The 27,972-nt window shown below is 51.8% G+C and overlaps 1 protein-coding gene, 1 long non-coding RNA gene and 1 other non-coding gene across 5 annotated transcripts; 1 reads left to right on the plus strand and 2 right to left on the minus strand.

Annotated features, from left to right (window-relative positions):
* Positions 1-9,748: 9,748 nt before the first annotated feature.
* On the minus strand, positions 9,749-9,813 carry LOC118149357 (small nucleolar RNA SNORD64). The gene has a single exon (XR_004736739.2). It is a non-coding gene; the product is annotated as a small nucleolar RNA SNORD64 (small nucleolar RNA).
* A 415-nt stretch (positions 9,814-10,228) lies between these two features.
* VSIG8 (V-set and immunoglobulin domain containing 8) lies at positions 10,229-21,054 on the minus strand. The gene is made up of 7 exons (XM_035280080.3): positions 20,870-21,054; positions 17,192-17,370; positions 16,551-16,752; positions 16,208-16,429; positions 15,061-15,180; positions 14,439-14,634; positions 10,229-13,555 (listed from the first exon to the last, which is right to left on the minus strand). The coding sequence occupies exons 1-7, from the start codon at positions 20,916-20,918 to the stop codon at positions 13,279-13,281; spliced, it is 1,245 nt and encodes a 414-aa protein (XP_035135971.1). The 5' UTR covers positions 20,919-21,054; the 3' UTR covers positions 10,229-13,278.
* On the plus strand, positions 13,373-26,308 carry LOC118149250 (uncharacterized). Of its 3 annotated transcripts, none has more exons than XR_013529453.1 (4): positions 13,373-13,579; positions 14,466-19,333; positions 19,794-25,160; positions 25,674-26,308. It is a non-coding gene; the product is annotated as an uncharacterized LOC118149250 (long non-coding RNA). The 3 variants fall into 3 exon arrangements; XR_004736621.3 differs by having other exon boundaries at positions 14,466-17,473; positions 19,135-19,333; positions 19,794-26,308; XR_013529452.1 differs by having other exon boundaries at positions 13,373-13,497; positions 19,794-26,308.
* The last annotated feature ends 1,664 nt before the right edge of the window (positions 26,309-27,972 follow it).

Genomic DNA, 27,972 nt, shown 5'->3' on the forward strand with positions numbered 1-27,972 from the left:
TTAACTAAAAGAAAAGAAGAAATGTATTAGAAAGCTGTGAGTAACTCAGAGAACCAAGGAAAATGTTACCCAAGCCTCAAAAGCACAAAGACAGGGAGCCTTGAGGACGCGGGCCTCAGGGCCTCCGAAAATAGTTCTGTTCTGTTTTCTGTTCCCCAGTTGCTCACTTGCTTCTTGCGGCCAAGGTCCTTCCTCTTTGATGGAGTAGGGCGGAGTTATAGGACATCTTATCAGAAGCCTTTGCTAGTTTAACAAAAGAGAGTACAAAACGAAGCTTGAACAGGAAATGCACCCGTCTGTTCATTCAGTAAGCACTTACAATGCACCTACTATGTGCCAGCACTAACTGGGATACAGGAATTACTAAACAGTAGCATCACCCTCAAAAACCCCACCCTCAAAGAGCTCACAGACTGGGAAGAAAGCAATGTGTCAACAAAGGATTCCAGTGAGTCCACAGGGACACAGCCCCTAGCGTGAGCTCAAAGGCACCTCCTGGCCTGTAAGACCTCGGTCCCCAGTGACAGCCAGTCAGGTCCCCAGGGGAAATGGTAAAAGGAGAAGGCCTTGCCTGGGAATAAAGCTTCAGCCAGCAGAAACTGAAGACAGCATGGCATGGTGGTGTCCTGGGTCTGGCCTTCCCACAGGAGCATCACACTTTTGTTTAACTGTGTTTCCTAACACCAGGACATCTCATGCTGGTAGCTTGTCTTCAGATTTCCCTTGAGATGGTGCAGAAAAGGGAGAGCTGCTCACAAGGGCTAGGGACTGGTTCCATCCTCCTGGTGATGGTTGGGGTGGTCCTGGCTGGGATGCCTGGACTGAGAGGCTGATGCTGTCCTCTCTGCCAGCCCATCCTGTTGGTCTTCAAGCCTGTACCCACTGGCTGGGCCTGCTAAGACTCCTCGGGAGTCTTCCAAAGTCAGATAAAGTCTTTGAAGTCAGTCTAACCAGAGAGAAAATGAAAAGGTCGAAGCTCTGTCTGCTGGCAGACCCACTCACCATACGCCCGCCTTCAGCGGGCTTAACTGCAGGTGGTCAGAGCTCCAGCATACTCACTGCAGTCCTGCTCCCAGGCCAGGGAACCACCACCCCCGCTCCCACCCCTCAACAAAGCAGACACAGCCAGCTGGTGGCCTGGCCCTCTCTCTTCCCTTCACAGAAATACCTGGGATCCCTCCTGCCCCTCATTGCTAACAATCTGACAGCCTCACAGTCCCGGAAAATCCCTAATAATCCCCCCACACACCCAGAGCACTGGCTTCCTCCTGAGCACATGAGCACAGATCCCACACACAGGGGTGCCTCCACATGAGGATGGGAGAGAGGCAGATGGCAGAAGGACTGACCACAGCCCCGGCCACTCCCAGGAGAAGGACAAGAAGTCCAGGGGAAGGCCTGAGGCTCTTGGCTTACCTGGTGTCCTGAGGCTTGGGCAATCAGGAGAAGACAGAGCTCTCATCCATGCACCCATCTCAGGAAGACCTAGACCAGAGGCCAGAGTCACCAGCCAGAGCCTCAGCCAGGGCCACACAGCTGCTAATGGAGTGTTCATTCTTCTAGAGGCTGCGTCTAGAAAAGACAACCCAAGCAGGATGCCTGTCAGTCCATTCCCTACCCAGTCACCCCAGGATGCCAGGCCAGCACAGATGGTATCACACCTACACCAAGGCATGAAGGCTGCTGGCCTGGCATGTGCTACAGAAGGGCAGCTCTGGCTCTCCTCCATAGGTGCATTCACCTGAAGCTCCCTCTCCCCCTTTTAGATCACACTTCAGAAAGACAAATGGGAATTCTGGAACCTCCTTCCTGGGTTCATCTCACCAAAGATGGATTAAAATGCCTACATGTACCCTGGGTGGGTCTGAAGGTAGCTGAGGGGCAATTTGTGACAAGGTGTGGAGGAAGCCCGGGATGTGCACAGCTGTGGTCCAAGGCTCTTCAAGTGAGAAGAGAAAGGGTCTGATTTAAGGGCCTGGGCAAGGGAGCCAGTTCTTCCTATGCTGGGAGTTCTGGTATGAAGAGTCCATGATGTCTGAATCCAAACCTGGCCTTCCAGGTCATTGTGAAGGTATATTGTCAAGCCAGGAGGATGGAACATATTTTATGTAATAATACGTTAGCTCAATTTATAATTACGAATGTTATGGGTGGGCCTCAATAGGGAGACCCCTCCCATTGGACTTTTTCCATCATAATCCCCTCCCACCCCCTGAACCTGAGGCCTTCCCCATGACTAAGAGCAAACCCCAGCTCTCACTGCAGCTCAGAAGCAGCACAGCAGCGTGGACCTGGAGTCACTCTCGGGACAGCAGGCCCTGATTTCCTGGAGGACTGATCTGCTGGTCCACAGCAGTCATGGTTTCAGCATATCTTTAGTGAGTGCCCACCCCATGCCAGACACACTAGGAATAGAGCTGTGGGCACGGCAGGCGGATCTCTGCATTCATGAAGCTTGCAGGCTAGTCAGGCAGAGACAGACACTGTACAAATGAACACAAATGTTTAATTAAAGCTGTGCTAAGCCCTGTAGAAGAAAATAGCTGAAAACCAAGAGCCAGAATAACAAGGAAGCAAAATATAGCTAGTGGGAGGACAGAGGGTAGGGCCCCCCTGAGGAAGAACGGTCAAGCTGAGACCACTGGGGAGAGGCAGAGTCAGCAAAGCAAAGAGTTGGGGAGGAGCCATGCTGGGAATGAGCATCCATGAAAGCCCTTCTGGAAAGATCTCTGCCCTTGTGAGCATCTGAGGGAAGGTCCCCAGAGCCAGAGGGCAGTGAGCAGGAGGGACTCTGGGAGGAGAGGATGGCAGAGGTCAGATCACACAGGGTCTGATAGGACATGGGGAAATTTAAAAGTTAATTATAGATGTAAAAGCAGGCCACTGAAGAGCTTTAGGACAGGAAATGACATGATCAGACTCACATTTTAAAAGATCACGCTGGTGGCTGTGTGGAGAATGGACTGAAGGGGCCAAGAGTGAATGCAGGGAAATGAAGTTACTGCAGGAATCCTAGGAAGAAACTGTCATAGCTTGGAAGGAAGGTGGGGAGAGAGAGGGAGAGAAGTGGGTGACTTCAGTACATATTTAGGAGCTAGGAAAGAGTAGACAAGACTTGGTATCCTTGGTTGAGGGAGGAGTCAAGGATGACACTGAGGTCTCCGACACGAGTAACCAAACAGATGGAGGTGCCGTTTACCAAACCGGGAAATACAGAAAGAGTTGGTCTCAGGGTGAAGTCACAAGTTAACTGGTCCTTAATTATCAGGGAAGAGGGGCTTTAAAAGGACCACATACTAGGAGGCTGAGCAATATATTGGATTGAATCATATGAAAATTGTCATTTTTGTAAGTTTAAAAATACTCAAATACAAGTCATTTCACACGATTCAGTCTAATAATTTAAATGTAAGATGACATGAGGAAGAAGAGTCTTCTCTTCTGCTGCCCTGAATCCACCCCCTATAAGGACAACTGGGACATGGCTGTAACCAAGTACATGTTGGTAGAGCCCCTTTGACATGAACCTGGGGATGGAGGGACTGCAAGACAAGAGGGCCTCCCACACACCCTCAGCCCGCACTGGTGGGGCCCGTGGTGTCCTGGTCAGCTTCTCCACCACCTGCACTGAGTCCTGCCTGCCCAGCTCCAGAAAGCCCTGAAACGTTCAGGAGCCAAGGTTCAGAATGGCGGGGAGTGATGGAACTGCTTCAGTAACCATGGAGAACTGTCCCTGACCCCAACCTCTCTGAATCCAACCCGCCTCATACCCAGTCCTGCAGCATCCAGAGCCTTCCTGGCCAAGTCACCGCCCCTGTTGCTTGTAAAGGCTCCTCAGACAGCGTCAGGGGCTTCACCTCAACAATCTACATGTGGCGGAGTCAGGACGGCAGAGGAGATGAGCTTTCTTCCTCACGTCATCTTACGTTTACATTACTAGATTGAGTCATATGAAATTATCTATTTTTAAACTTACAAAAATGACAATTTTCATATGATTCAACCCAATATATTGCTCAGCCTCCTGACCCAGTGAATGTGATGGGGGAGTCAAGAGAGAGAAAGGACGGAGTTGCCATCAGCTGAGATGGGGAAGACAATAGGTGGGGTAGAGGCAGTGTCTGGGACATGCGAAGTTTGAGACATCTGTCAAACATCTAAGCAGGTATGTGAGTGTGGAGTGCAGGAGAGAGGGCTGGCCTGGGTGTATAAATGTGGTTTTAAGTAAATAGGTAGAGAGTTGCGGGGAGGGGGGGGCGCTGGGTAGGAGCTTATTCCCATCCTTATTCCCATCCTTATTCCTCACTTTCTCAGACTGTGTGCTACAGTCTCGGGGAGGCTAATGTTTACTGAAAAGACAGAGCAGCCTTTCCCACAGGAACGACGTTGTCATAGCAGGTTAGGCTCCTGACCGAGGATCTGTTGCTCAATGTTTTCATGGCAGTGATCACAAACGTGGCGTGCCTTTAAGTCCTTAGTACACCGTGAATGAGAAGCCCGCGTGCAGGATAGGAAAGAGCTTCCAACAGAGTCTGTTAGTCAAAGGCGCAGGGGAACTGTGACCTGTCCTACAGAGCTGAGCCCAACCTGGCCCACGCCCCACCCCTGGGGGGCCTGGAGCACCGGTGAGGCTCTTCCCCGGGCCCTGGCTGACTCTGCTCCCCAGGTGATGAGTGCACCTGGGGAGGGCAGGGTTCACGTGCACCTCTGAGGGGGATCTGGGGGAGATACACGTGGCATCTTCCATCTCATGGCCTTGAGGCGACCACAGGCATTGGCTACTGTCATCAGCCTAATTTGAGGGCGGAGTCTCTAATGCAAACTTCATCCACCACACTCTTTTTAGGACAGGCCACCGAAGAGACGTTCTCAGCTCTCAAGAGAGTAGATGTTGAGAAAAGGAAGAGACACGGCCCCGCGCTCAGGGGAAGCCTAGTTTGATGGAGATGGGAGGACGACAGGACACTCCCAGGACACTGTGAGGATAACAAACACTTGTCTGGGACCAGGGGAGAGACTGGGATAAGAGCACAGGGTAAGGCCTGTCTGTCTTTCTGAGGAAAGAGGAGGAGGCGGAGAGACAGGTAGGGGAGTTTCATGGATCAGACTTGGCAAAGGGCTGAGGTGAGGTGGGGGCCGGAGCAGGGACTTGGAGCCCAAACCCCAGCATTTGGGTAAGCACAGAAGCCAGTGCAGGTGAGTGACTGCAGGGAAGAGCCACCAGGCTGCAGATGGCATCCAAACCAAAGAGGTGGGCAGACCAGGGGGCATCTGAGGGGACTGAGAGGAGGAGGCTTCCCAGGCCAGAGGCAAGCAGGAAGTGGGGCCTGGATTGGGCTGAAGGAGTTCACTTCCAAGGCGGAATGAATTCTCTGCAAAACGGTGAAGAAAATCTGTGTGCCCCCTGCCAGGAAGGTCCGTCCTCAGCTCTGGGAAAGCAGTGTGGTAACCTTTCAGGAAGGGCCTTCCACCTGGGAGGGGTTGTCAAAGTCCAGGCTACAGAGGGCACCACAATGAGCCCCGGGTCCAGAGGGAGGCCAACGGGGGCCTGAGTGCCAGGAACTGAGGTCTGGCAGCCAGGAAAGAGCACGGAAGGGCACACCCTGGCCCGGGGGCCCACCCTGTGGATTCTGGCAGCTTATCTGACTCCGGGACCCTGCCGAGCTAGTGTTTCAGGTGCTTCCTCGTATCATTAGGGTCATTATTACTAATGAGGATTGCTGTCAATATTCACACTTGCATGTGGATTCCAACACTCAGAGGCAAGTCCTGGTCCTCCTCCTTCTCTACTGGCAGCTTCCTGGATTCCCTGCCTCTTCCTCCAGATGGTGAGCCATCTCCAGTTTCGATCCCAAGGCTTCATTCTTCATGCTCCGTCCCCCACCCCGTGGACCTCCCACCATCCCAGCCTCAGTCCCCAACCTCTGCAGGGTTAGATCCATGCCTCCAGGCCTGTCCTCTTGTGGGAGATGAAATTACATTCTAGGGATTTGGAGGGCTGAGGATCAACCACTTCCCGAGCCTACATGCCAGGCTCTGTAATATGCCTGTCACACAAAAACAGCCCTATTGCTATTCCATTTTACAGACAAAGAAACTGAGGCTTTGGAAGCTTATTAAATAACTATAAACCCACATCTGTCTGACTCCAAAACTGAGGCTTGTTTTCTTTGCCGATGTGAACATGTATCACAAACATGTATTACAAGTTTTCTTCCTCCTCCCTTCTTTAATTCCTCAAGAAACCTACACAGGAGTCTGCTGCCACCTCAAACTCAGTCTCTATGACGCTGTGATCAGCGATTTCACCCCATCCTCCTCTGCTCAGTTTCCTGCCTTTGTCCAGGCTCCAGTCTCCTCCTTGGTCCTCAGTGTCCCATCCTGCACATCTGCCTAAAATGCATCCAAGAAGGCTGGAGAGGGCTATGGCCACAGAGGGATGGCAGAAGGCCATCCTGTCCACTCCCCACCAGCAGGCACGGTGACCATGCCCAGCTCCTCCAGATTCCCCAAAGCAGCCACTATCCCACCTTGCCTGCAGGTTCCCACGTCCCCCACGCACCCCTCTGCAGCACAGCCTTCCCTCTCTAACTACGAAGAACTGAGTGCAATCAGTTTTGTTTCCATACACCAGGGATAAATAAAATGGTTACTCCAGATGAGCTGGATGAACAGAAGGTTAACTCCAGAGCAGGGGCTTCCCAGGTTCCCACCAAACCAGGGGAACGAGCCGTGAGGCGACTCCCTGGGCAGCTTAGTGGATGGGGCTATAGAGCTGTCTCCCTCCAGGCAGGCCCCAACCTAAACCCGTAGGAGTGAAGTAATTTTTGTGACTCTGAAAGAATCATGATTGGGTAATTCCCGAAACACTCTTGTTTCCAGTGAGGCAAAATAATAATTATTATCATTATTATGATTAACCCCTCCCCAGCGTCACCACAGTCTGACTGGGCCTGGAGTAGCTGAAATGTAATTGAACAGCATGAATGGTAATAGTCACTCAAAGAGGAGCACACAGAAGAAAATTCCTTGGGACTCTATATGACTCATGGCCTTGAGAATTAGGGACTTAAGAGAAGATGACTAGAGGATGACTTCCTAAAGGCTGGGGAGAGAGTCAGAGAAGGAACTGAGACAACGAGGACTCACAAGCATCTCTCGAATGGATTTCCCATGGCTGGATGCCCTGGGAGACGTGTGTGCAGATTCTGTGGATGCCAACGCAGGTTTCTGATGGCTACCAAAAGAGAAACCTGGAACCAAGGGGATATAAATCATCTGAATAATTGTTCAGTGTCCTGAGGAACCAGAATTTAGCTCTAGCAAGGCTGGGGAGAGATGGAAAAGTAGAACTAGGGAGTAGAATGAAGACCACTTACATAGTATTCAATAGAAGTAGCATAACTCTGTGCTGTTTGCATCTCTCTAGAAAAATAGCGAAGAATCAAGACTGTACTTGAGATTCCCATTCTTGAGGCAACACTTGTTTGCCCAGCCGTCTGCTTGCCTGGGGTCATGCAGTCCACCGAACTTTTCCAAGCCAGTTGTTAAATGCAGCCATTATTAAAAAGTTTAAATTACATAACTCTATAACTAAATGATATTAAAGCAAACGTGGTAAGTACTCAGAATTCACCACTTCCTAATAATTTTGCTACAGTTCACTATTACCTAAGCTCTTAAAGTTATTTACTTCCTCTATTTTATCTGTATCCTGGAAATACTACACAATAATGTGCTACCAAACATTTCTCCCAGTTCCATGCCAGTGACATCATGTTGGGAGCTTGAATTCAGCCATAGTGGAAGTACTGACATCACCGAAATCAGCAAAGACTACAAATCAGGGCTTCCCAGCCCCACCCACCCTCCGCCCTACTCCCAAAGCCACTGTTGAAATGTATCACCATGAGTGTTCTCCTCCAGCACTGAACAAGATTTCATGCAGGAGAAATGAAGAGAAAACACCAAGGTGTCCCTGAAGCAAAATTGCAGAAACAGAAACTTCCCTCCCTCATTCTCCTGGGGTGGTTAAGTACAGTGATGACTGTGATCTCGGCATTGGATTTAGGAACTCTCTACCATCCCTGTTGACTCAGCCTAACAGGAAGTTGTTCTCAGAGTCTCTCTGAAATCTCTCTTGCTGCTTTTTAATGAGCCTTTCTTGCCAGAGCCTCACTGGTCTTACCTCCCAAATGGTGGCTAAGTCTGATCGTAGTTCCCTTGCTCCTGGAATGATGGGGAAAGATGATGTCATTCAACCACCTGCATGGCCAGCTGGCTGTGTCCCTCAGCACCTTGCAGGAAGCTGAGCCGGAGGCTCCTCAGACTCGGGGCACCCTCCCCAAGTCATCCTGTACCATCACTGCCTTAGGGCAAAAGCATGCCAGACACAGTGCCCTGCTGAAGATCTCTTAATCTATAACAAGTCATCTTATAGATGCTCATAAATATGACCAAATCAATGAAGGGATAGATGGTTCCTGGTATTCTCTTCTCTTCTCTGTATTTAATGTCCTTTCTTCTCATTCTCAAGAACTCCCCAACTTCCCACCCCCAAGTCAGTTGTCTCTGGTTCCTTTGGTCTCATTACTATCTCTCATATCTTCCAGCAAGCTCTATAAAAGCAGATCTGGCAATGCCATCACCCCTTTGCAAATACCCAAGGCATCTCGAGGGTTTCCTAGTTATATGTTACTAAGAAGGGTTTGAGGGCTTCCTAAACCCAGACACTTTGAGACTCATGCACATCACACACTTCCTGTGACCCTAGAATAGAAGCAGGAAAAACGAGGAAGACTAGCTTCTCCTCAAGAGAAGAGACAAAGAGAGAAGAAAGATGCTGGGCTCTCGACAAGCAGGCAGCTGGGGAAAGGCAGGTAGAATGAAGTGCCCTTGAAGTGCTCTTCTGAACACCCCTTACCAACTAGACCCGGCAAGTGTCCAGTGTGTGCCTGTTGCAGCCATCTTGTATGGAGTGCAACCACTTGATCCACTAGAGGCAGGTGAATTAGAAATGCAACACTCTGGGGTCCCTAAGAGTAGAATTCAGATCAAGGGATAAAAGCTATCTGGGGACAAAATCTGGATTCCAGAGAAATATTCTGTTGAATATCAATAGTCAGAGGCAAGTGGCATGCCTTAGAAGGTAGTGAGCTGCCATTGGAGGTTTTCAAGAAGAGGTTGAATATCCATTGTCAGGAATTCTATAGAAAGAATTCAAATCCCAGAGAAACAGCCTGCTGTCCTGGAATCAAACATGCCTAGATCAAATCCTGAATTAGTATCTTTGTTGCCTTGGTCAAGATGCCTAATCCCTCTGAGCCTCAGTTTATTCATTGGTATAATGGGAATAATACACACTCTCATAGTTAAAGTAAGGAATAAATAAGACAAAGAATACAAAAGCAGCTGACAGTAGGTGCTCAATAAATGCCAATCCCCTTCCCACCAAAAGACCAGGTTAGCTGGCATTGAAGGTCTTTCTACACCAGAGAGTATGACTCTGAACCCTTGCCGGCCATTAAGAAAGAGGGCATACATCTAAAGAGATAAAGAAGTCAGGATTAGGTCAATGAGGGGAAGAGAAAGAGGGCTGCTAAGAACAGTCAGGGAATATTTGGAGGTCATCCATGACAGATCCCCGTTCTCCCATCTGCCCTTCTAAAATAAAATGGAAAAGTAAAAGTGGGGACTTAAAGTCCAGCCTGAGGGGCCTCAGTTTCCCTATGTGTAGAGTGAATAAGTAGGATTTTTTTTTTTTTACTGAACTTCGCTTCATCATGCTCAGTAAACACAGCTCATTGTAAGCCCAGCCAAGGCCTTTCCCAGCAGCTCATTCAGCTACGTAAAACCGTGATACCTGCAGACTGCACATCCCTTCCCAAGGACAGGGGGCCTGGGAGAACGAGATGACTAGTTTTATATGACAACGGATGGGAAACAAAAACAGTATTGACTGACGCCAAATTAAGGGGAAAATATGAAGGAAAGAAATCAAAGACAGAGAGACAGAAACACACACACACACACAGAGAGAAAGAGAGAGAGAGAGAGCAATCTGCCAAAAGAATAATATTGAGATCCTGGTTTGGTACAACTAAATATAACATCTTATATTTCTACAGGCAAATTGCCCAACAAATTGAAATAGAAATATTCCAGTGTTATTACAGACAAATATAATGTCAACAGCTTGCTATTCTCCTCAGTAATTCATTATAAACCAACTTAAAGAGTACATTGAAAATATCCGCCAAAATATTCCAGAGTTAAGTGTAAACAAAGAGCATGAAAGAATCAAGGATGAGCAGATAAAATCAAGGCAGGCCAAAAACATGAAGCACAAAGTCCCAAAGGATTCTGAGGGAGGTCTAAGCTCAGTTCTAACATCCGTGAAACAAGGGACCAAAGTGTAAGGTAACATCCAAGTTTTAGCATGGAAATAATAGAACCCACACGACTTTTCCTGATACACGTCTCCTAGCAGATAGGAAACTGTTGATTTCAGAAACTGTATCCTTTCAAATATATTTTTGCTACCAGAGCATAAATAATCTAACATGAAATGAACTCTATAAATAGCTATACAAATAAGTTACACATAAAATGAGAAACAGCCCAAACAATTCAGATGTACAAACACCTATCCTCTGTGTCACTATGTTATCCTCATCAGCTCGTCAAATACAAAATCATTCACATTCATCGAATACCCAGTTGAGCTATGAGGTTCCTTCTTAAATCTTGGGCATTTAGGACGCACCTGGTTTTTGTTTTTGTTTTTTTAAGTTTAATCTTGCTCAGCAAAAGAAATTAATCCAGCCAACCTTCTCATACTAATCATTTCTATTCCACATTAGAAATTCTTAAATCATGAATGGGCATGATTTAAGTGAGTGGGCATTGCGTTGGCAAAGTAGATTCCAAAGCCCAACAGAGGTGATGTTGAATAAAGAAGGATTAATAGAGCTGTGTCTTCTTCTTCTTCTTTTTTTTTTTTGAGATGGAGTTTCGCTCTTGTTGCCCAGGCTGGAGTGCAATGGCACAATCTCGGCTCACCGCAACCTCCGCCTCCTGGGTTCAGGCAATTCTCCTGCCTCAGCCTCCCGAGTAGCTGGGATTACAGGCACGCGCCACCATGCCCAGCTAATTTTTTGTATTTTTAGTAGAGATGGGGTTTCACCATGTTGACCAGGATGGTCTCGATCTCTTCACCTCGTGATCTACCCGCCTCGGCCTCCCAAAGTGCTGTATTACAGGCGTGAGCCACCGCGCCCGGCGAGCTGTCTCTTCCTGTCTGCATCCCCCTCCTTGCTGTGTGACCACCTGGTCCCTTTATCAACAGAGGAACTTCTATAGCACTGCCCACCTTACTTACTGTTTGCTTAGCAAGTATGTCCTCGGAACTTTATCTCAAACATTACTCTTCTATGAAGCACTCCCCATCTCACTAGACAAGAGAGGGCTTTTCACACCTATTAACTCTAACAGGGTTTACTGGTTTCCACTTTTTAACCAAAAATGACTAAAACATCCCCCAGAATACATTGTAAATATGACAAGGTGTTTAACAAGTGCTAGTAGATACTAAACAGCCCTGTTAATCCCTATCTAGGAATGGCTGACTACTTCAGGGTGTAAGAGGACCGAGCTGGATTTCTGATAGGCCTAAATTCTAACCACAGAATAATCCAGCATAAGGCAGTAACTGTAAAACGTCTAAAAACTTTTTTTTCTAACATAGAGTAATGCTGCCGCACTCATTCATTCACTTGGTATTTCTCAAACATCCCTGTGGAATGGGCTCTGCACAAGTTGACCAACTGTAGACAAGGGAAGAAAAGCAAAGCCACAAATTAACTGTTGTAAACCCCCGGCAGCATCCAGGTGAAGGGACTTACCATACTCTCCGAGTTCCAAAACATAAGCTGTATCAACATGATTCCCCTCCTTCCTGCACTTCACCTAGCGCCCTAGAACTGTGGCACTTGGCTTTTTCTAATCTAAGAGGTGGTAGTCTTATTTTCACATGTCCTTGTTTCTTTATTTCTTTCTTTCTTTCTTTCTTTTTTTTTTTTTTTTAGACAAGAGTCTTGCTCTGTTGCCAGGCGCCAGGCTGAAGTGCAGTGGCACAATCTCGGCTTACTGCAACCTCCGCCTCCCAGGTTCAAGCAATTCTCCTGCCTCAGCTTCCCAAGCAGCTGGGACTACAGGGGCACGCCACCACACCCAGCTAATTTTTGTATTTTTAGTAAAGACGGGGTTTCACCATATTGTCCAGGATGGTCTCGATCTCTTGACCTGGTGATCCGCCCGCCTCGACCTCCCAAAGTGCTGGGATTACAGGCTTGAGCCACCGCGCCCGGCCACATGTCCTTGTTTCTATCTCACGGGGTACCTGTGTCTTCTGTGATCCAAGGACAAGTTTCCTTTCAGCTTTCAACAACATACAAAGCCTCCCTAGACCTTCAGAGCACATTTTTCTAAACAGAAAATATTGACACGTGAAAATTTTGAATATTTAGAAATGGCAAGTCTATTGCACTTTGCCAGTTTCTCTTATCTATGATCGTTTATTTTGCGGTCATAGATATTCCTAATTCTTTTTTTTTTTTTTTTTTTTTTTCTGTTTTCCTTTTCTGTGCACTTTGTATGTTGTTGAAAGGAGTAGCATTGGATGGATCCTTCCAGCTCTGATTGCCAGAGATCCAAGCAGAAGGAGGGAGGAGAGGGGCGGGGACGGGGCGGAGCGACAGAAGCAACCCTCCCCGGCCCTGGGCAGGACCCGCTCCCCCCGACCCGGGTGCCCAACCTCCGTGGAACGCGGACAGCCACTTCGGACTCACGTCTCAATGTTTCTTTATTGTGCCAACACTGCAGCCTCAGAGCTCAGACCTCACACACAGAAAATTCGTCCAGACGGACCCCCACCCACCCGGCCCCCGGGGCCCTCTGCTTAGGCTGGGGACACCCGGCCTCCGTCGTCGGCCTCTTTAGGACACTGACTGGGCCTCCTACTCCCTCCCTCTCCCCAGAGCCTTCGGCCCCGGGGAGGCGGAGAAGGCTCGAGATCGCCTTCCTGCGCCCTCGCCCGCCGCCTCCCACTTGTGGGGAGGAGGCTCTGCCTCCCGACGCATTTCCTTAGGGAAATGCCTTCACCCCCAGCCGCCTGGCGGCCTGGGGCGAGCGAGGTCGGCACCAGCCCCGACGTGTCCCCAGCTGCAGGCAGAGAGCCCAGCGTCCTCCTCCCGGCCAGGGCGCAGCCCGGCGGCGCGCTCACACCAGGAGACCGTTCTTGCACTGCGCCAGCCCCTCGGCACAGTCGGCCGGCTCTGCGCTCTTGACCTTGACGTAGACCGGGGAGGGGCCCGCTTCGCAGGCGGCGGCGGAGGCGGTGCAGGGCGCCAGGGCCACGTCCTCGGGGCCACCGCAGGGCGGAGGCGCGTACTTGCGGCGCAAGGAGCGGCTGACGTTCTGCGTCGGGTACCCCAGGAGGTGGGTGACGCGGCTGCCGCGCCCGCTGGCCTTGCACCCGGGCGCCACGGCGTCCTCTCTGTGGAAAACAACAGGCGGGCGGGTGAGCTGGCTGCTCCGCGGCGCGGCGTGGGCACGGCCTGGGCAGAGCCGGGGGCTCTTGGCAACCTCTGGTCTCCCGCACCTCCCTCCACCTGCCCTCGCCTCTCTCCCTCGGCCTCCACCTACTCTCCTTCCTGCCTCTTCCTGGGCCGGCGACCCTGCAGCGGTCCCAGAGCCACCATCCCCATCCTCCAGACAGGGCCTGTCCGCGCGAATCTGGACAGCCCCGCAGGCAGCCCCCTCCAGGGCCATCCAACCCCTTACTGATGTTTCGCAGGGCGATCGCCTCTAGTAGAGATCCAGAAGGAGCTGCTTTTCCTCTTCTTCTTTCCTTAGCTAGCCCTGCCCTTGCACGTGCAATCTCTCTCTCTCTTTCTCACCTCCTGCCCCTCAATCTTCTCCATCTTTCCCTCCATCCCCGAGGCATTGCAATCATTAGCACTGCTAGACTTGTTCTATTTTTATTTCTAGTTTGCTTCTAATATAAGTAATTAGCACTATTCTTATCATTAGCTCTTCTTAAATAATCACGTCAAAGTTCTCACCAGCGTAGTACAGGGGAAACATGAAGAAACGCAGGCCCTGCCCTCCAGGAGCTTACAGTCTAGACAAGACAGACAGACAGGTGCAAGGCAGGAGGGAAATGGAGGGCAGGAAGCAGAGGTGAAGACGGGGGTGGAAGGGGGAGGGAAAAGCCATGCGTTGGGTGGCAGGTCGACATGCCGCAGTCCCAGCACTCCGTGGCGATGGCGGGCAGGGTTGGGGTGGGGGGCCCAGCCGGCCGCTGGCAGGCAGGAGTGAGGCGAGCAGGGCGCCGGTTCCCCGCCGCACAGCAGCATGCAGCATGCATCAGGTTTTACCTGATCTCACTAGCCAAGTCGCCGCAGGCCCCTCCGCCGACCCCGCCGCCGTTGCTGTAGCCGAAGGCACCGCGGGCGACGCCCCCGGAACCCCCGCAGCAGCAGCAGACGAGCCCCCAGATGCCTACGGCCAGGCAGCCCAGCGCCAGCAGAGAGCCCAGCACCGCGCCGATGATCACGCCTACACGCCGGGAGTCTGTGGAGAGAAGTGGAGGCTGGTCAGGCTTTCACACAGCATGGCAGGTGCCTGAGGACCAGGACCAGGAGGTGCCAGGGCAGGGGTTAGTGGGAAAGAAGCAGAGGGACCCAGGGGGTCTCTGAGCCCTGGGACAGGCAGTGGGGAAGATATGGGGAGATGCAAGTTAACTCCTTGTGTCAGCATGCTTCTCCCAGGGCTTCCAGCACAACGCAGAGTGGAAGCTGTGCTGGGAAGGTGAGACCCCGCTCCATAGGGGTAGTTGTACCCACTGATCTTGGCCCACTTGCAGGAGAGGAGATGGGAGTCCCCATTGGCAAATGGATGGCAGTGGAAAAGCAGAAGCAGCTGAGGCTCTGAACTAAAACCCAGCCACCTCCAGTTCAACCCGCCCAACCACTCAGCCCCTAAGGCTGCTGCACCTACCTGAGACCTTCACCTCCACCACGCAAACACTATAGCCCACGTTGTTGGCCACTGTGCACTGATACAGCCCATCATCTGCTCTGGAGATATCCTTCAACACCAGGTCCCCATTGTTCAGGCCTGAAAGTGAAGTGGAGAGGCCTGGTCTCTGAGAGCTCCCACCCCAACCTCAGTCCCTGCAGGGTGGGGGATGGGACACCCACTCCGGAAGAAGGGAAGACTTATGCATGTGTGTACAAGTCCGCGCGCACACACACACACACACACACACATCCACTCCACTCTCCAGGAGAGTCACCTTCCCCCTGCTGTGACAGAGATGCAAGGAAGACCCCTCTCCCAGCAGCAAGACGGAAACACCATTAATTTGCTTGTGACCTTAGGGAAATAGGTCCCCTCTCTGAGCCTTGGTCTCCTCCTTTGTCCAGTGAGGACAGGATTAGACCAGCGGAACTCTAACATCCCCCCTAGCTCTATTATTCTTTGGTTGAATCTTTTCAGCTTCTCTGTGTACTAGGAGCTTTACACACCTCCCCCTCCCCCATTTAACCCTTGTATGCTTATGAAAGGTATATATTAGTATTCCCTTTCCATATATGAAGAAATCAAGGCACAGGGAGGGTAAGCCGCTTGCTTTAGACTTGCAGCCAGTCAGTGCCCCTGTCAGGATTCAAGCCTAGCTCTGCCTGAGACTCTCTCCAAATTCGCCATATTGCTTTTGACTGACTCTGCACATTTGCCTTATCATCTCCCCTCAATAGCAGCTGCTAGGCCTCAGCGCCATGGCTCACACCTGTAATCCTAGCACTTTGGGAGGCTGAGGCGGGTGGATCACCTGAGGTCAGGAGTTCGAGACCAGCCTGGCTAACACAGTGAAACCCTGTTTCTACTAAAAATACAAAAATTAGCCAGGTGTGGTGGTGTGTGCCTATAATCCCAGCTATCTGGGAGGCTGAGGCAGGAGAATCACCTGAACCTGGGAGGCAGAAATATATATATATAGCAGCTGCTGGGGCAGGCACAGAAGGAGGGTCTCCCACAGGGGTTCCAGGTTTGACTTGAGGCCACCCAAGGAAACCCCAACAAGGTCCCAGAGTCCCTGATCTTCCACTCATCCCCACACCACCCTCGCCCAGGGCCCTCTCACCTTGGCTTATGGAGTTGTGGAAGGACTCCTGGTAGGACAGCTCAGAGTGGTAGCTGTGCTGGGAGATGTACGACCCAGCTCGATAGGGGTAATGGTGCCCACTGATCTTGGCCCACTTGTAAGAGAGGGGCTGGGAGCCCCCATTGGCATAGCACTTCAGCACCACGTCGTTGCCATATGTCATGTGGCCTTCAGTCCAGCACATGGGCACTGCGGGTCGTGCTGCAAGGAGGCAGACAATTGTAAGCCAGGGCCCAGCAGAGAGACAGCCAGGCTCACAGCAACCAAGCTGCCCTTGGCTCTGAAGCCAGGGGAAGAGGAGCTCAGAGGAGTCTTGCCATACCTTGGACAGTGACAATGACCTTCCGGGTGGCCATGGTGGTCTTCTTCACCCGGCATTCATAGGTGGCTGTATCAGATACCTGCAGGTTCATGAGGTTGATGGAGGCATCGTACTGGCTCGGGTCCGAGGCTGCAAAGCGGACCCTCTGCTGCAGATGGGGAAGGTTGCCATGATTGATCCTCTTGTCCTGGTAACTAAGGAACTGTGAAGAGGAGAGGAGAACAGGTGGTGAAACAGGCAGAGCCGAGGAGGGCCATGTGGGTTTGGCTACTTTGGGCAATTCACTGAACTTCTCTGAGACTCCGTTTTCTCAACTGAAAAATGAGAATGATCATGCCTGATCCACTGACCTCTTACAAAACTGAGGAGATCAAACAATTGGAAAAGTATACGGTCAGACTGGGAACTTTTTGAAGGCAGAGACTGTACCTTATCTTCCCTTTAGAATGGGGCGGGAGGAGGAAGACTAACTGGCTAGCTTAATTCACAGTTGCAGAGCTCTCGTCCCCATTGCCCCATTCCCTGAGAGGCCTTGGGGGAGGTTCAAAGACTTAGTTTTCTTCTCCCCTTGGGATGTTGGCTGTCTAACAGGTAGACATCAGGAAGCACAGAGGAAGAAGATCCCAGTGCCCAGCACTCACCACGTTCTCTCGGTGGTGGGCGGGGTCTGAGTTGACCTGCATCCACTCGATATCCAGCCCATTGGGACCATAGTCCTCAGGGTCCAGGACATAGGGGCAGCCCAGCCTCACATTATCACCTTCTGCCAGGTACAGGACCTCCTGTCCATCCCCGTTGATCCGCACAGCAGACAGCAGTGCTGGGGGAGGGCAGAGAAAACGAGTGGTAGCTGCAGATCTAGGGCTTCAGGAGGAGTCAGCATCATCCCTTCCCTTCACATCTGCTGTTCACTGCACCCAGAGGTCAGCTTTCACAAAAAGGGCTTTTTAGTGGGTGCGTATATGTGTGTGCATGAATTTTTATAGGCATGTAACAACTATATGTTACACATGGAGCTATACGTATAGCTGTTATATACAGCCGTTATGTATGCTTGTATGTATATGATTATGTGTATGCATGTATGAATATGTATACATGTACATTGTATGTTTATGACTATTTGTGACTGCCTCTGTGTACTGTGAGGTTATTCATGTATATGACCATGTAGCATATCTGCTTGTATATTTATGTGATAGTGCGGATGTGCTTGTGTGTGTGTGTGTGTGTGTGTGTGTGTGTGTGAAGGCATGTGGTACACACAGAGGTGTCAAATGCTCTGATAGAAGAGCCTGGCTGGTTAAATGTCACCTGTCTGGGCTGAGTGAGGTGCTCCTGTCCAGAGGCAGCAGGATGGTTACAATGGCTTCTGGGGCTCCTCTCCAGCCTGAGAAGCCGAAGACTGCATGTGTCCATGTGTGTACGGCATGTGTGTACACGCATGTGTATGACAGCATGTGTCTGTGTCTGTATGCCTCTATGTGGTTCTATACAGTGGTGTGTGACCATATGAGGCTATGTAAGTGCTTAAAAGTGACAGTGCATGCTTGTGCATGACAGTGGGCAGCTGTGACCAGGAGCCTGGCTGTGTTCATGTGAGATAGTGAGTGATTGTGTGTGCCTGGGACTGTGGCCACAGGTATCTGTAGAACAGTGTGACTCTTTCGTGACTACACAGCACTGTGGACTGTGTGTGCTTCCTCTTATGTGATTGTGTGGCTCACATGCAGCCACCCCCACAAGCTGGCTCCCAGTGAGGCCCCTCCTGCCACTGAATCAGTGGCAGGCAATCCTGGGTGAGGAGCCAGGATCCCAGGACCCAGGAGCTCAGGACTGAGCTCCTGTCCCTCCCTACCCTGAAGCCCCAGGCAAGCCTATGCCCAACCGGTTGGACCCAGAGAGGGATAAGACCGAGGGTGCGTAGCTAGGGCCCCACCCTGGACTCTGTACTCCACCACCCAGTCTCTAGCAACCCTGCCTCTGCAGGCCCCTCACCAGGCCTCACACACTCTCTGTCCACTTTCTTTTTTGAGTCAACATGTCTTCTGGAGTCACAGCCCCAGGTCTCAGTAATCATTCTGTTCTATCATTCTGTGGCTCAGGACCACGTTTACACTTAGAGATTTCACACATGCACACACACAATTACAGTCACAGGCAAACAAAGCAACACGTGGTCCACTCTTACAAGCCTTCAAAATGCAGATACATACCTAGGTGGCCCCACCTTCCTACACACAGAGACACTATTAGATTCATACAGACACAGACACAATCTGCACATAAACACAGAACATACTGATTCAAAAGACACACCCACTGTGTTCATATAGTCCCTGTGTGTGTTCTTTCAAGACCAGACATATCCATGGAAGCCCTGCCAGGAAGGCTTAGCCTGGCTTCAGCGAGGCCAGCAAAGGCACTCTCAACACTCTCAACACCTCAGGGATCTCTGAACTTCCCTCCTAGGAAAACTGGCTGGACCATCAGCCCTGTCCTAACCCGGCTAGACTCCAAGGCAGCCCAGAGCAGGCAGGCTGGCTGTTGGGGCTCTAACGGGACCTGGTGATGCCTCTTCCAGCCCCAGGCCAAGAGAACAACAGCTCATTCCTGAGATAAGGATCCTGCTGCCATCTGCCAGATCCTGAAGTGGCTCAAGGCAAGCCAGGGATGAGCCAGAACTCGGCTGAGAGGAGAGGCTCCACCCTGGAGAAGAGCCGCTGGAAGCACCCACGCAGGGAGGACTCTCTCCATGCCATAGGAGCCTGCCAGGCAGGAGGGTAAGCATTCAGGGAGAGGGGCTTGGGAAAGAGGGACAGGCTGGAAGAAATGCACCTCTGCCCTGCACCAGGCTGAGAGCTTCTTCAATTGTCCCAGGCCAGGGAGCCTCACCCAGCTTTTCTATCTCCTTAGAAGTATTCTCAACCTCCTCCCAAGGGTTCCAGACTTTCCGCACCCCTCCCTCTCCTTGGGAAGTTGTTCCTAGTGTCTCACCTTGATTCCTCTTGCTGTAGCATTAAGGAAGTGCTACAGGGAATGAGAGGGGAGAGGCTAGAGAGGGAAGAAAGTCAGGGTGGGAGAGAGCTGGGTGGCAGACTTGAGGAGGAAGGGGAATGGAGGAATCACATGGTGGTGATTCTTTGCCCCCCACAAAAGCACCAGAGGCTGGCCGTGCTTTACGGGGTGTCCTCTCAATAGTGGTGCCTATTCTCTGCTTATAAATTCTTTCTGAATCCTCAGGTGCTTCCAGAACTCCTGACCCTCCCTCTGGAGGTAAGGGAGTGGAGAAAAGGCAGCTCCAGCTGAGGGTATTGAAGCGTGAATGCAGTCAGCACCAAGTGTCCTCGCACACCCATTGACGCACCGCACAGGGGGATGTCCAGATCCCCACAGCACAGCTGGAGCCTCCCAAGTGGACTCCGCCAGCCCTGCTCTCACCAGACAGAGAGGGCTGCGGCTATCCTGCCAGAAATGTCATCATTCCCACACAGGTGCATACACTCACATACACATTCACGCTCACACAAAAGCTGAAAATGCACCCCACACACACACTCCTCTTTCGTGCCCCTTCATCCCAAATCCAGACCACAGGAGGGACTCAGTGATGTCGGCACACAATGTCCCTTGGTGGGACTCACCACAACCTGGGCAGGAAGCTACCATGTCCAAACTTGAGCCCTGCTCTGCAGACCTGTCCTGGTGGGGTGAGAGGTTTCTGGAGTTGCCATCCCTGCCACCCTCAGGCCTCATCCTGGCATGGGGCACTATTCTGGAACTCTCATAGCACACAGGGCCCAGAGCTGAGCTCTCATTGGCCACAATGGAAGCAATCAATCACTCAGACTTACGCCAGCCTTAGTCTCTTGCCCTTTCAAGGCAAGTGACTCCCCTGCCCCTTGGACCTGGCCTTGGAAGAGAAGTCGCCCTGGGAATAGCACACAGTCTGATGAAAATTTATCCTTCCCAGGTTCCTCCTCCTACCCCACCTCCAGCTCCCACAGAGTAATCCCTGTCCTTCCAGGCACAGCATGAGCTTGCAGGGCACCTGCGCACATGTGTGAGCCCCACAGGGGACATGCAAAGATCCACTCAAAGACCCTCACACCACAGACACCCACCCTGATCCTCAGGCACAGGCTCTCCTGGGGAGAGGACCCCTGGCAATACCCACATCCGGCTGCAGCAGGGCAAGGGTGGGCAGCACCCCTCCAGGCACCTCAGGCAGCTTCAGGCTCCCCTGTGAGCCCTTGCTGCACCGTTCGTGCCCACCTAGCCTCATGCTGGCTGTCTCTGCCCACTGCCCAGCCCCGTACCTGGGCTCAGGCACACAAGCAGTAGGTGGAATGCTCCTCCAGCTCCCATGTCTCTAGGCTTGGTGTTGCCTCCGCCTGGGCTGGGTATCCCGTGGGCTGGTGGTGGTGGGTGTGAGGGGGTGGGTGAAGGGAGGGGGAGCTGAGGGCCCAGACACTGCCTGGGGTGGCAGGAAGGTGCAATGAGTGCCCGACTGGGGAGCAGCCGGAGTTATTTCTATGGGAGGGAGGGGGCCTAGTCACCGCCTTGGGGAGGAGTCCCAGGAACCCTAATTAGCGGGGTGACAGGGTGGCCTACCCAGGCATTACCCAGCCCTCACCCAAGCTCTTCCCTGTCCCAAGAGTGGCACAGGACAGCCAGCGGAACTTGTAATTAGGCACCTGTTAAACTTCACTTCCTCCTGGCCACATCCTCAGGGTGACAACAGTCACCTCGTTTACAGCTTCCAAGAGCTCCCTTCACCACTCATTTGCTGCCTTCTTCCCTGGGGGAAGTGGGGAAGAGGAAGGAGAAGCCAGGCTTGGGAGGAAGAGTGGCCGGGCCCTGAAGAGTTAATCCTGATCCCAGGCCATAGGGTTCCCCAGCAATGTCCAGCCCACCTTCCCCAGAGGCCACAGGTCTTTTGAAGGGAGTCACCCCTCCTGAGCTGAAAGAGGAGAGAATGGGTGTGTGCAGGAACAGAGTCTCCTCCTGGCTGGCCCCTCTGGAACTGTGCTCCCCAATCATACCTGACTCAAGACCATCCGCAAGTGTAAGGGGATCCAGGGTGACTGATGGACTAGTGCGGGAGTGTTGGAGAGAACAGTGCCAAGAGGACTGACAGGGGAAGGGGGTCCCTGTGGAAGCATGTGCACCCCTCAGCAATGTGTGTGTGGGAGGAAGAGAGGATGTCTGTGCCAGATGTCTCTCTGAGGACGGCTAAGCCCCTCTCAGTGAACTTCTTGAGGGATCGCTTGGTGTCCTGGCTTCTCTGCCCAGAAAGAGGGGCCAGGTCTTGGGGGTGAATGCAGTCTGAGTATTAACTGGGTCCTCGAGACCAAGGACCCTCGTAACCTCAACTGGTCATCAGGCTGACTAAGCCAGCACAGTTCTGGGTAGGTTGGTGCTGGGGTGGGGAGGGTCCTGGCAGGTGGCGAGGGGGCAAGTGGAGGGCCCTCCTTGTTGGCTGGTCTAAGGGGGACAGAACGTGCCTGTGCCTCTCTGGATTCCATGGTGGGAGTCAGGACATGAGTGACCCCATTCAGTAAGTAGCTCGACTACCTCGAAGGAGTCAGGGACTGTCCCCCTTCCCTATCGTGGGGCACAGAAAAGGCAGAGGGGGAAGAGTGTTGGGGAGAGTTATGGGGCACAGGGATGCTGCCAGGGCCCATCACTCTGGGGAAAAATAAGACAGAACATTAAGAAAACACAAGAAGTCCACGCGTCTCTGCGTTCCAAACCCCTGCACCCAACCCCCAACAATAACAGGGCACTCAGACTTGGCAGATGTACACAATGAATATCTTTATTTCCTTACTTATTTTTAGGTTTATGGGATTTTCCTGCACCCTTTGAAGAGCAGGGATCATTATCCCCATTTTACAGATGGGCAAACAGAGGCCTGGAGAAACATAGGGATTCAGCCAAGGCAGCTGGGGCCTGAGTTGGGATACCCAGGTACCCAGGCTGTCAGTCCAGAGTGGTCCAAAGAGAGGTCTCGGTGATCCTGTGGATTACTAGACCCACTCACAAACAAGAAGCATGGAAAGTCAGGGTGGGTGGGAGGGAAAACAGGTGAGTCCATGAATAGAGAAAGCAGTAAGGTGGTGGCTTTATAAAACTGAAGGGCAGGCTTGGGATGTAACTGGGTTCTGGATGTGGGCTAGTGTTCGAGCTGGGGTTAAGTCTGGGGTTAGTTGAATTATGAATGAGGTTGAGGTCAGATTTGAGGTTGGGATTAGAGCTAAGGTTGGGATTAGGGTTAGAAATACAGCCAGAATTGAGGCTAAGGTTTACGGCTGGGATTTGTGTTATGAGAAGGAATAGAGTTTCAGTTTCATGTACAGCTCTGCCTGGGGACACAGCTAGGACTAAATCAAAGGCTGGGTTTAGACTGATTTAGGATTGGGGTGACCACTGGGTTAGAACTGAGCTTGAGACTCACGTTGAAATAGGCTACGGTTAGGTTGGAACATGGTTTAAAGACATGTAAGCAGCGGGAGTTGATGAGAATTGAAGATGAGGTTTTATTTCTGATATAGACAGACTTCAGCCTCCATCTGCTCAATCCAGGTTTGGCTCGAATTTTCACCCCTTAGTGTGGGGAGACTACCGGTGGCACATGTTGACTGGGGTCTCAAGACTTTGAGGAGGAAGCCAAAGGTACACGAGCCCATCTAAGGGGTATGAGGCCACCAAATCCCACAGAGCATGGACCCTCTGAAGTCCTGCTCCACTACCAAAGCTCCCCAGCTGGCCAAGCTCCAGGAGAAGCATTTGGGGAAACGAAGGAAGCTATTGACGATGAATGGGGCTCTGACACCAAACTGAACTAGAAGATGGGGTCCAACAGAGGGAGTCTCACTGGGTGGGAGGAGGGGCGGTCTGCATTTGGAGTCCTCGGGAGATAGGAGTTGGGAGAAACTAAGGGCCCACATGCTCCTAGAACAGCCCCTTTATGGGGCACCGCATGGGGGTCCTTCAAAGCCTGAAAGGGCAGAGTGCCATTGTTGTTCCCCTTGACCTTCTGAGGCTTAATTGCTACCTCCTTGCAATTTGAATCCTGTAAAAGAAGCTGTCAGCCTTCCAGCCCTATGCCCTGAGCCCTGCAGGATTTTCAGGGAGGGCAGCGGTGGGGAGGCTGTGGATGGAGTGAAGGCACTGGGGTGTCAGCATAGTTTCCACAGCACATGTCGCTGTCCCACAGTCCCCTCTCTCTGGAAGCAGCCACCGTCTGTGATTATCTCTGGGCCTTATCCTCAGCAGTGGAAGAGGGCCCCACTCCTAGGAAGACCCCATTCCAACTCCTCCCTCTCATTTTTCCCAACCCAGTCTCCACCCCAAACACCTCATTTCCCCACCCACTTCCTTTTCAGCTTTTATAAAGGTCTGGATCTAGGAGACTACTGGGGTTCCCTCTGTAGCCCCAGAGAGAGAGAAGAAAGAGATTGGGAGAGACAGTGATGTGTTATAGGGCAGAGACAGAGACTGGGACAGAGACAGACAGAAACACACGTGGTCTAAATGGCCCCTCCAGAGGCCCAGAGGGAGACAGAGGAGGCAGGGGGCACAGGCCATGAGCTGAGTCCCAACACCAATTTCCAAAAGGGCCCCTTGCTTTTTCCTGAGAAATCCATGACTCTCCAGGGAAGAACGGCCCTGGTTTGGGTGGTATTAGCTTCTATTCTAAGACAGTCACAGAAAGCTAAAGACAGGTCTAGAAAGGAGTAAACAGGGAGATGCAGGAGGTAGAAAGAGGCTGGACAGAAACCCAGGGAAGTCCAGAGACTGCTTCCAGGATGAGTGCAGCCCAGCCCCAGAACATTTTCGGGAAGGGCAGGCAGAGGGCTTGGCCTGCCGACTCTTCCTCCAAAGTCCCTTTCACGGCAACTCCACCCAGCTCCTCTAAGCCCTGCCCTCCTCTGCCTGGGCCTGCCCACCCCAACCCCTCTCACTGGCCGCCAGACTCCCTGGGCTCAGGCTCAGTCAAGCTCCCCACAACCCCTACCTTGGCTGGCACTGGAACTTAACCCTTTTTTTTTTTTATTTGAGATGGAATTTCACTCTTGTTATCCAGGCTGGAGTGCAATGGTGCAATCTCAGCTCACCACAACCTCCGCCTCCTGGGTTCAGGCAATTCTCCTGCCTCAGCCTCCTGAGTAGCTGGGATTATAGGCACGCTCCACCATGCCCAGCTAATTTTTTTGTATTTTTAGTAGAGATGGGGTTTCGCCATGTTGACCAGGATGGTCTCGATCTCTTGACCTCATGATCCACCCACCTAGGCCTCCCAAAGTGCTGGGATTACAGGCGTGAGCCACCGCGCCGGCCCTGAACTTAACCCTTTCTAGGCTCCTCCGCACGCAGTCAGCAAGCTCCTCAGCCCCCTCTCCCAAGTCCCCATGCAGCCCAGGGCTCGCCCTGCAGCACCCAGGGAGGAGTTGCCTGCAGAGGAAACCTCTGAGGCAAGACCCTGGGAGAAGCAGCAGTGAGAGACTATGAATAGGCAGAGAGTCACAGAGAAGCCAAGGAGCCTTGCAGCTGCTGTCCATCCACCCGGCTTTCAGTGACGATTTGGAGGTGGAGGTCTGCCAGGTGAGGCCATGGTTGCATGAGAAGGGCAGGGGGCTCAGAGGTTGCATGGGTGGTGCTGGGACAACATCGGGTTCTGGTTACAGAGAGAGATGAGATCAACACGTGGGGTTAAGTTTGAGGGTGTGGGTTGGGTTCGAGACTGAGGCTCAAATCAAGGCTGGCAGGGAAGAGCCGTGAACACAGGTGACACAGGGACTCCCCAGACCCTTGCTCAGGTTTCCCAAGCCTCAGTGGTTCTGACTGGTACACTTCAGAAAAAGCGGGATTCTAGGATGAGCCTGGATATGCCCACATCTCCCCCATCAAGCAATGTCCTGAAGCTGACAGACTCAGAAGAGCAAGCAGCACACACACAGTCCCCATCAAGTAAAGGAGTGGCTGGCACTGTCACTACATCAGCAGAGCACAAGAGCAAAGGGAGGCGATTGAACACCACCAGCTGAACTGTTAGCAAGAAATGGGTGGACGCAAGAAGAAATCGCTTGAAAAGCGTATGTGATTTCCTGTTGACAGGCCTCAGCAAGAATGAAGAGGCTCTGAAGATAAAGGTGTTTTCACCTTGCCAAGACCAGCCACATCCTGCAGAATCTCCATTCATTCAGCAAGCAGCCAGGCTTTAGGCTAGGCCCTGGGGAAATGGCAGTTAAGGAGGCTCAGTCTCTATTCTTACAGAGAACCCCATCTGATGGGGAAATGGCTCCTGGCCCTCAATGTGGTAAGCTGCAGTAATATGTGGGAGGCCCCTGGCCTAGTGGCAATGATGTTTAAGCCAAGATCTGAAGGACAACTAAAATGGCGTGCCACAGAAAGGAGTAGGGGGTGGAGCGAAGTGGCCAGGGGAATATTTCTGGGCTTGGTAAGTAAACCAGGTCCCTGCCAGACATGGACTGAGAGAAGCAAAGCCAGGAGTGACCGCTGATGATTAAGGAAGATCCTTGAGAACAGAATTTCTTGGGACCTTCTACCCAGAACACCAGAGCACCTCACAGGGATCAGAGCCAGGCCCTTGGGTGGATTAAGCAACCAAATTGATTGCTGAACCATGTGTCTGTCTGTTTACGGAGAGAGAAACTGTGATGAATTAATCCACAGGTCCAATGGGACTTTGACTTAATTTGTAGAAATAAAATTTAATTTTGATTTTGTCATCTGGATTCCCAAAACACATATCCACAGAGGGGAACTGTGGTCCCCTCGACCTGCAGGGTGGCCCGGGCCTGCCCTGCCCCACTGGCAGTTGCCCAGGAAGATGTGTGGGACAAAGCTGCAGACGGTGTATGTCTCCTTCGGAGCCTTTCTCATGAAGCCCGTCCTGACCAATCCTCTCTGCCCTCTGTTTGTTTCGTGTTTCCTGGACGCTAGGATAGAAGGCATCAAGGGGAAGGTGGTGCCACAGGGGCGGGGTTCAGAGCCAACACAGCTCTGCCAGGGCTTCAGGGACAGCAGAAGTATTACCTGGCAGGAGGGCAGCAGGCCCAGCCCAAGGGATAAAGTTGAAGATTCCCCACTTCTCCCAGTTTCCTCCCCTCAACAACCCCTCCCTGAAAAGCTCGGCATAGCCCTGTGATTCCAGAATGACAGGCGCTTCCCCTCAGGGTCAGCCTGCACAGCGGCCGGGTAGACGGTATCTGAAGAGATGTTGTGTAAAAAGAACCTGGCCTCGTCTTGTGTGGTCCCAAAGAGCAGAACTAGGTCCACGCATTGGATTCACAGGAAGACATATTGACTCAGTGTGAAGAACCTCCTGGACATCAGGGCTGATCCGAGATGGTTTGGGTTGCATTTTGAGGTAGTGAGTGCCCTGTCTCAGGATGCACAAGCTCAGACTGTCCAACCATTTGACTAGAGTTTACAAAGGAGATTCAAGCATCAGAGACTCTTCGGGGTCTCTTTCTGCTTTGAGATTCTAAGATTTGGTGTCCATCCCCCCTACCCAGGGACAGAAAAGCTCATTGGCTCTGGACAGTTTCTTCCAGGCCCAGCCTTTCTGCTCCCCACTCCCATTCAGCCCCTTCTGACTCTTGTTTCTGGTTCTTCTGAGAAAGCATCTAAAATCTCAACCCTACTCCTGGCCAGCCTCAAAGTCGTCAAGGGCATTGAGATGAGATGACCCCTCTCTTAAGAGGACATAGGTGAGAATGCAAAAAGAAACACGGAGCTTGTACCTCAAGGAGAATGTCCCAACTGGGAAGGATGTGAGATTTGGGAGCAGGAGAGAGGAAAGGTCTGAGCTATTTAAAGCCAGACAAATCAAGAATAACTCTACGGTGTCAGAAATGAGGACCTTCCAGGTAACCTTGGCTTGGTTTCCCCTGACATATCTCAGAGTCTGGTAGGGGAGGCAGGTTGCCGTAGGCAGCAGTCCAGGAGGGGAACAGACCTATGGTCTGGAGTGAGCCATCTGCTTCTTCCACAGTTCTCCACCAGCTCCCATTCTTTGCAGAAACAGCAGTTAGGAGGAGAGAGAGTGAGAAATAGAGTGAGGAGCTCACTGTCCCTGAGCCTCCATAGCCCACAAATCCAGACTTCTTGTCTGAGGCTCCAGCGTCTCCTTCCACGATCACTTAAACCGCAGCCACTCTTCCTCACCCTGAAAGCCTTGTCTGTCTTTGAACTCTCTCAGCCCCTTTCATCTGACCCTAATCCAGACGCTTTTACTGAGACCAAGTAATGTCCAGCTGTGATTTGAGTCACAGGTGAGGGTGCTTAGGCTTTCAGGGGTAGTAAAGGGCATCCCAGCACCCCACTGAATCAGAGACAGCATGGCTTAGCTACCAGGGCAGCTGCTGAGTCACTTCCAGCTGGAGCTCCT

The sequence above is a fragment of the Callithrix jacchus genome, chromosome 18 (assembly GCF_049354715.1).
Source record: "Callithrix jacchus isolate 240 chromosome 18, calJac240_pri, whole genome shotgun sequence".
NCBI classification, from domain to species: Eukaryota; Metazoa; Chordata; class Mammalia; order Primates; family Cebidae; genus Callithrix; species Callithrix jacchus.

Bases quoted from the DNA above. Each gene is read 5' to 3' on its own strand.
- VSIG8 (XM_035280080.3), bottom strand. From the start codon at position 20,918: ATGGGAGCTGGAGGAGCATTCCACCTACTGCTTGTGTGCCTGAGCCCA. The intron at 16,430-16,550 runs GTATGGCAAGAC...GCCTCCTTGCAG, and splicing joins GGTCATTGTCACTGTCCAAG to CACGACCCGCAGTGCCCATG. The intron at 14,635-15,060 runs GTAGGTGCAGCA...TTCTCTCCACAG, and splicing joins GGTGGAGGTGAAGGTCTCAG to ACTCCCGGCGTGTAGGCGTG.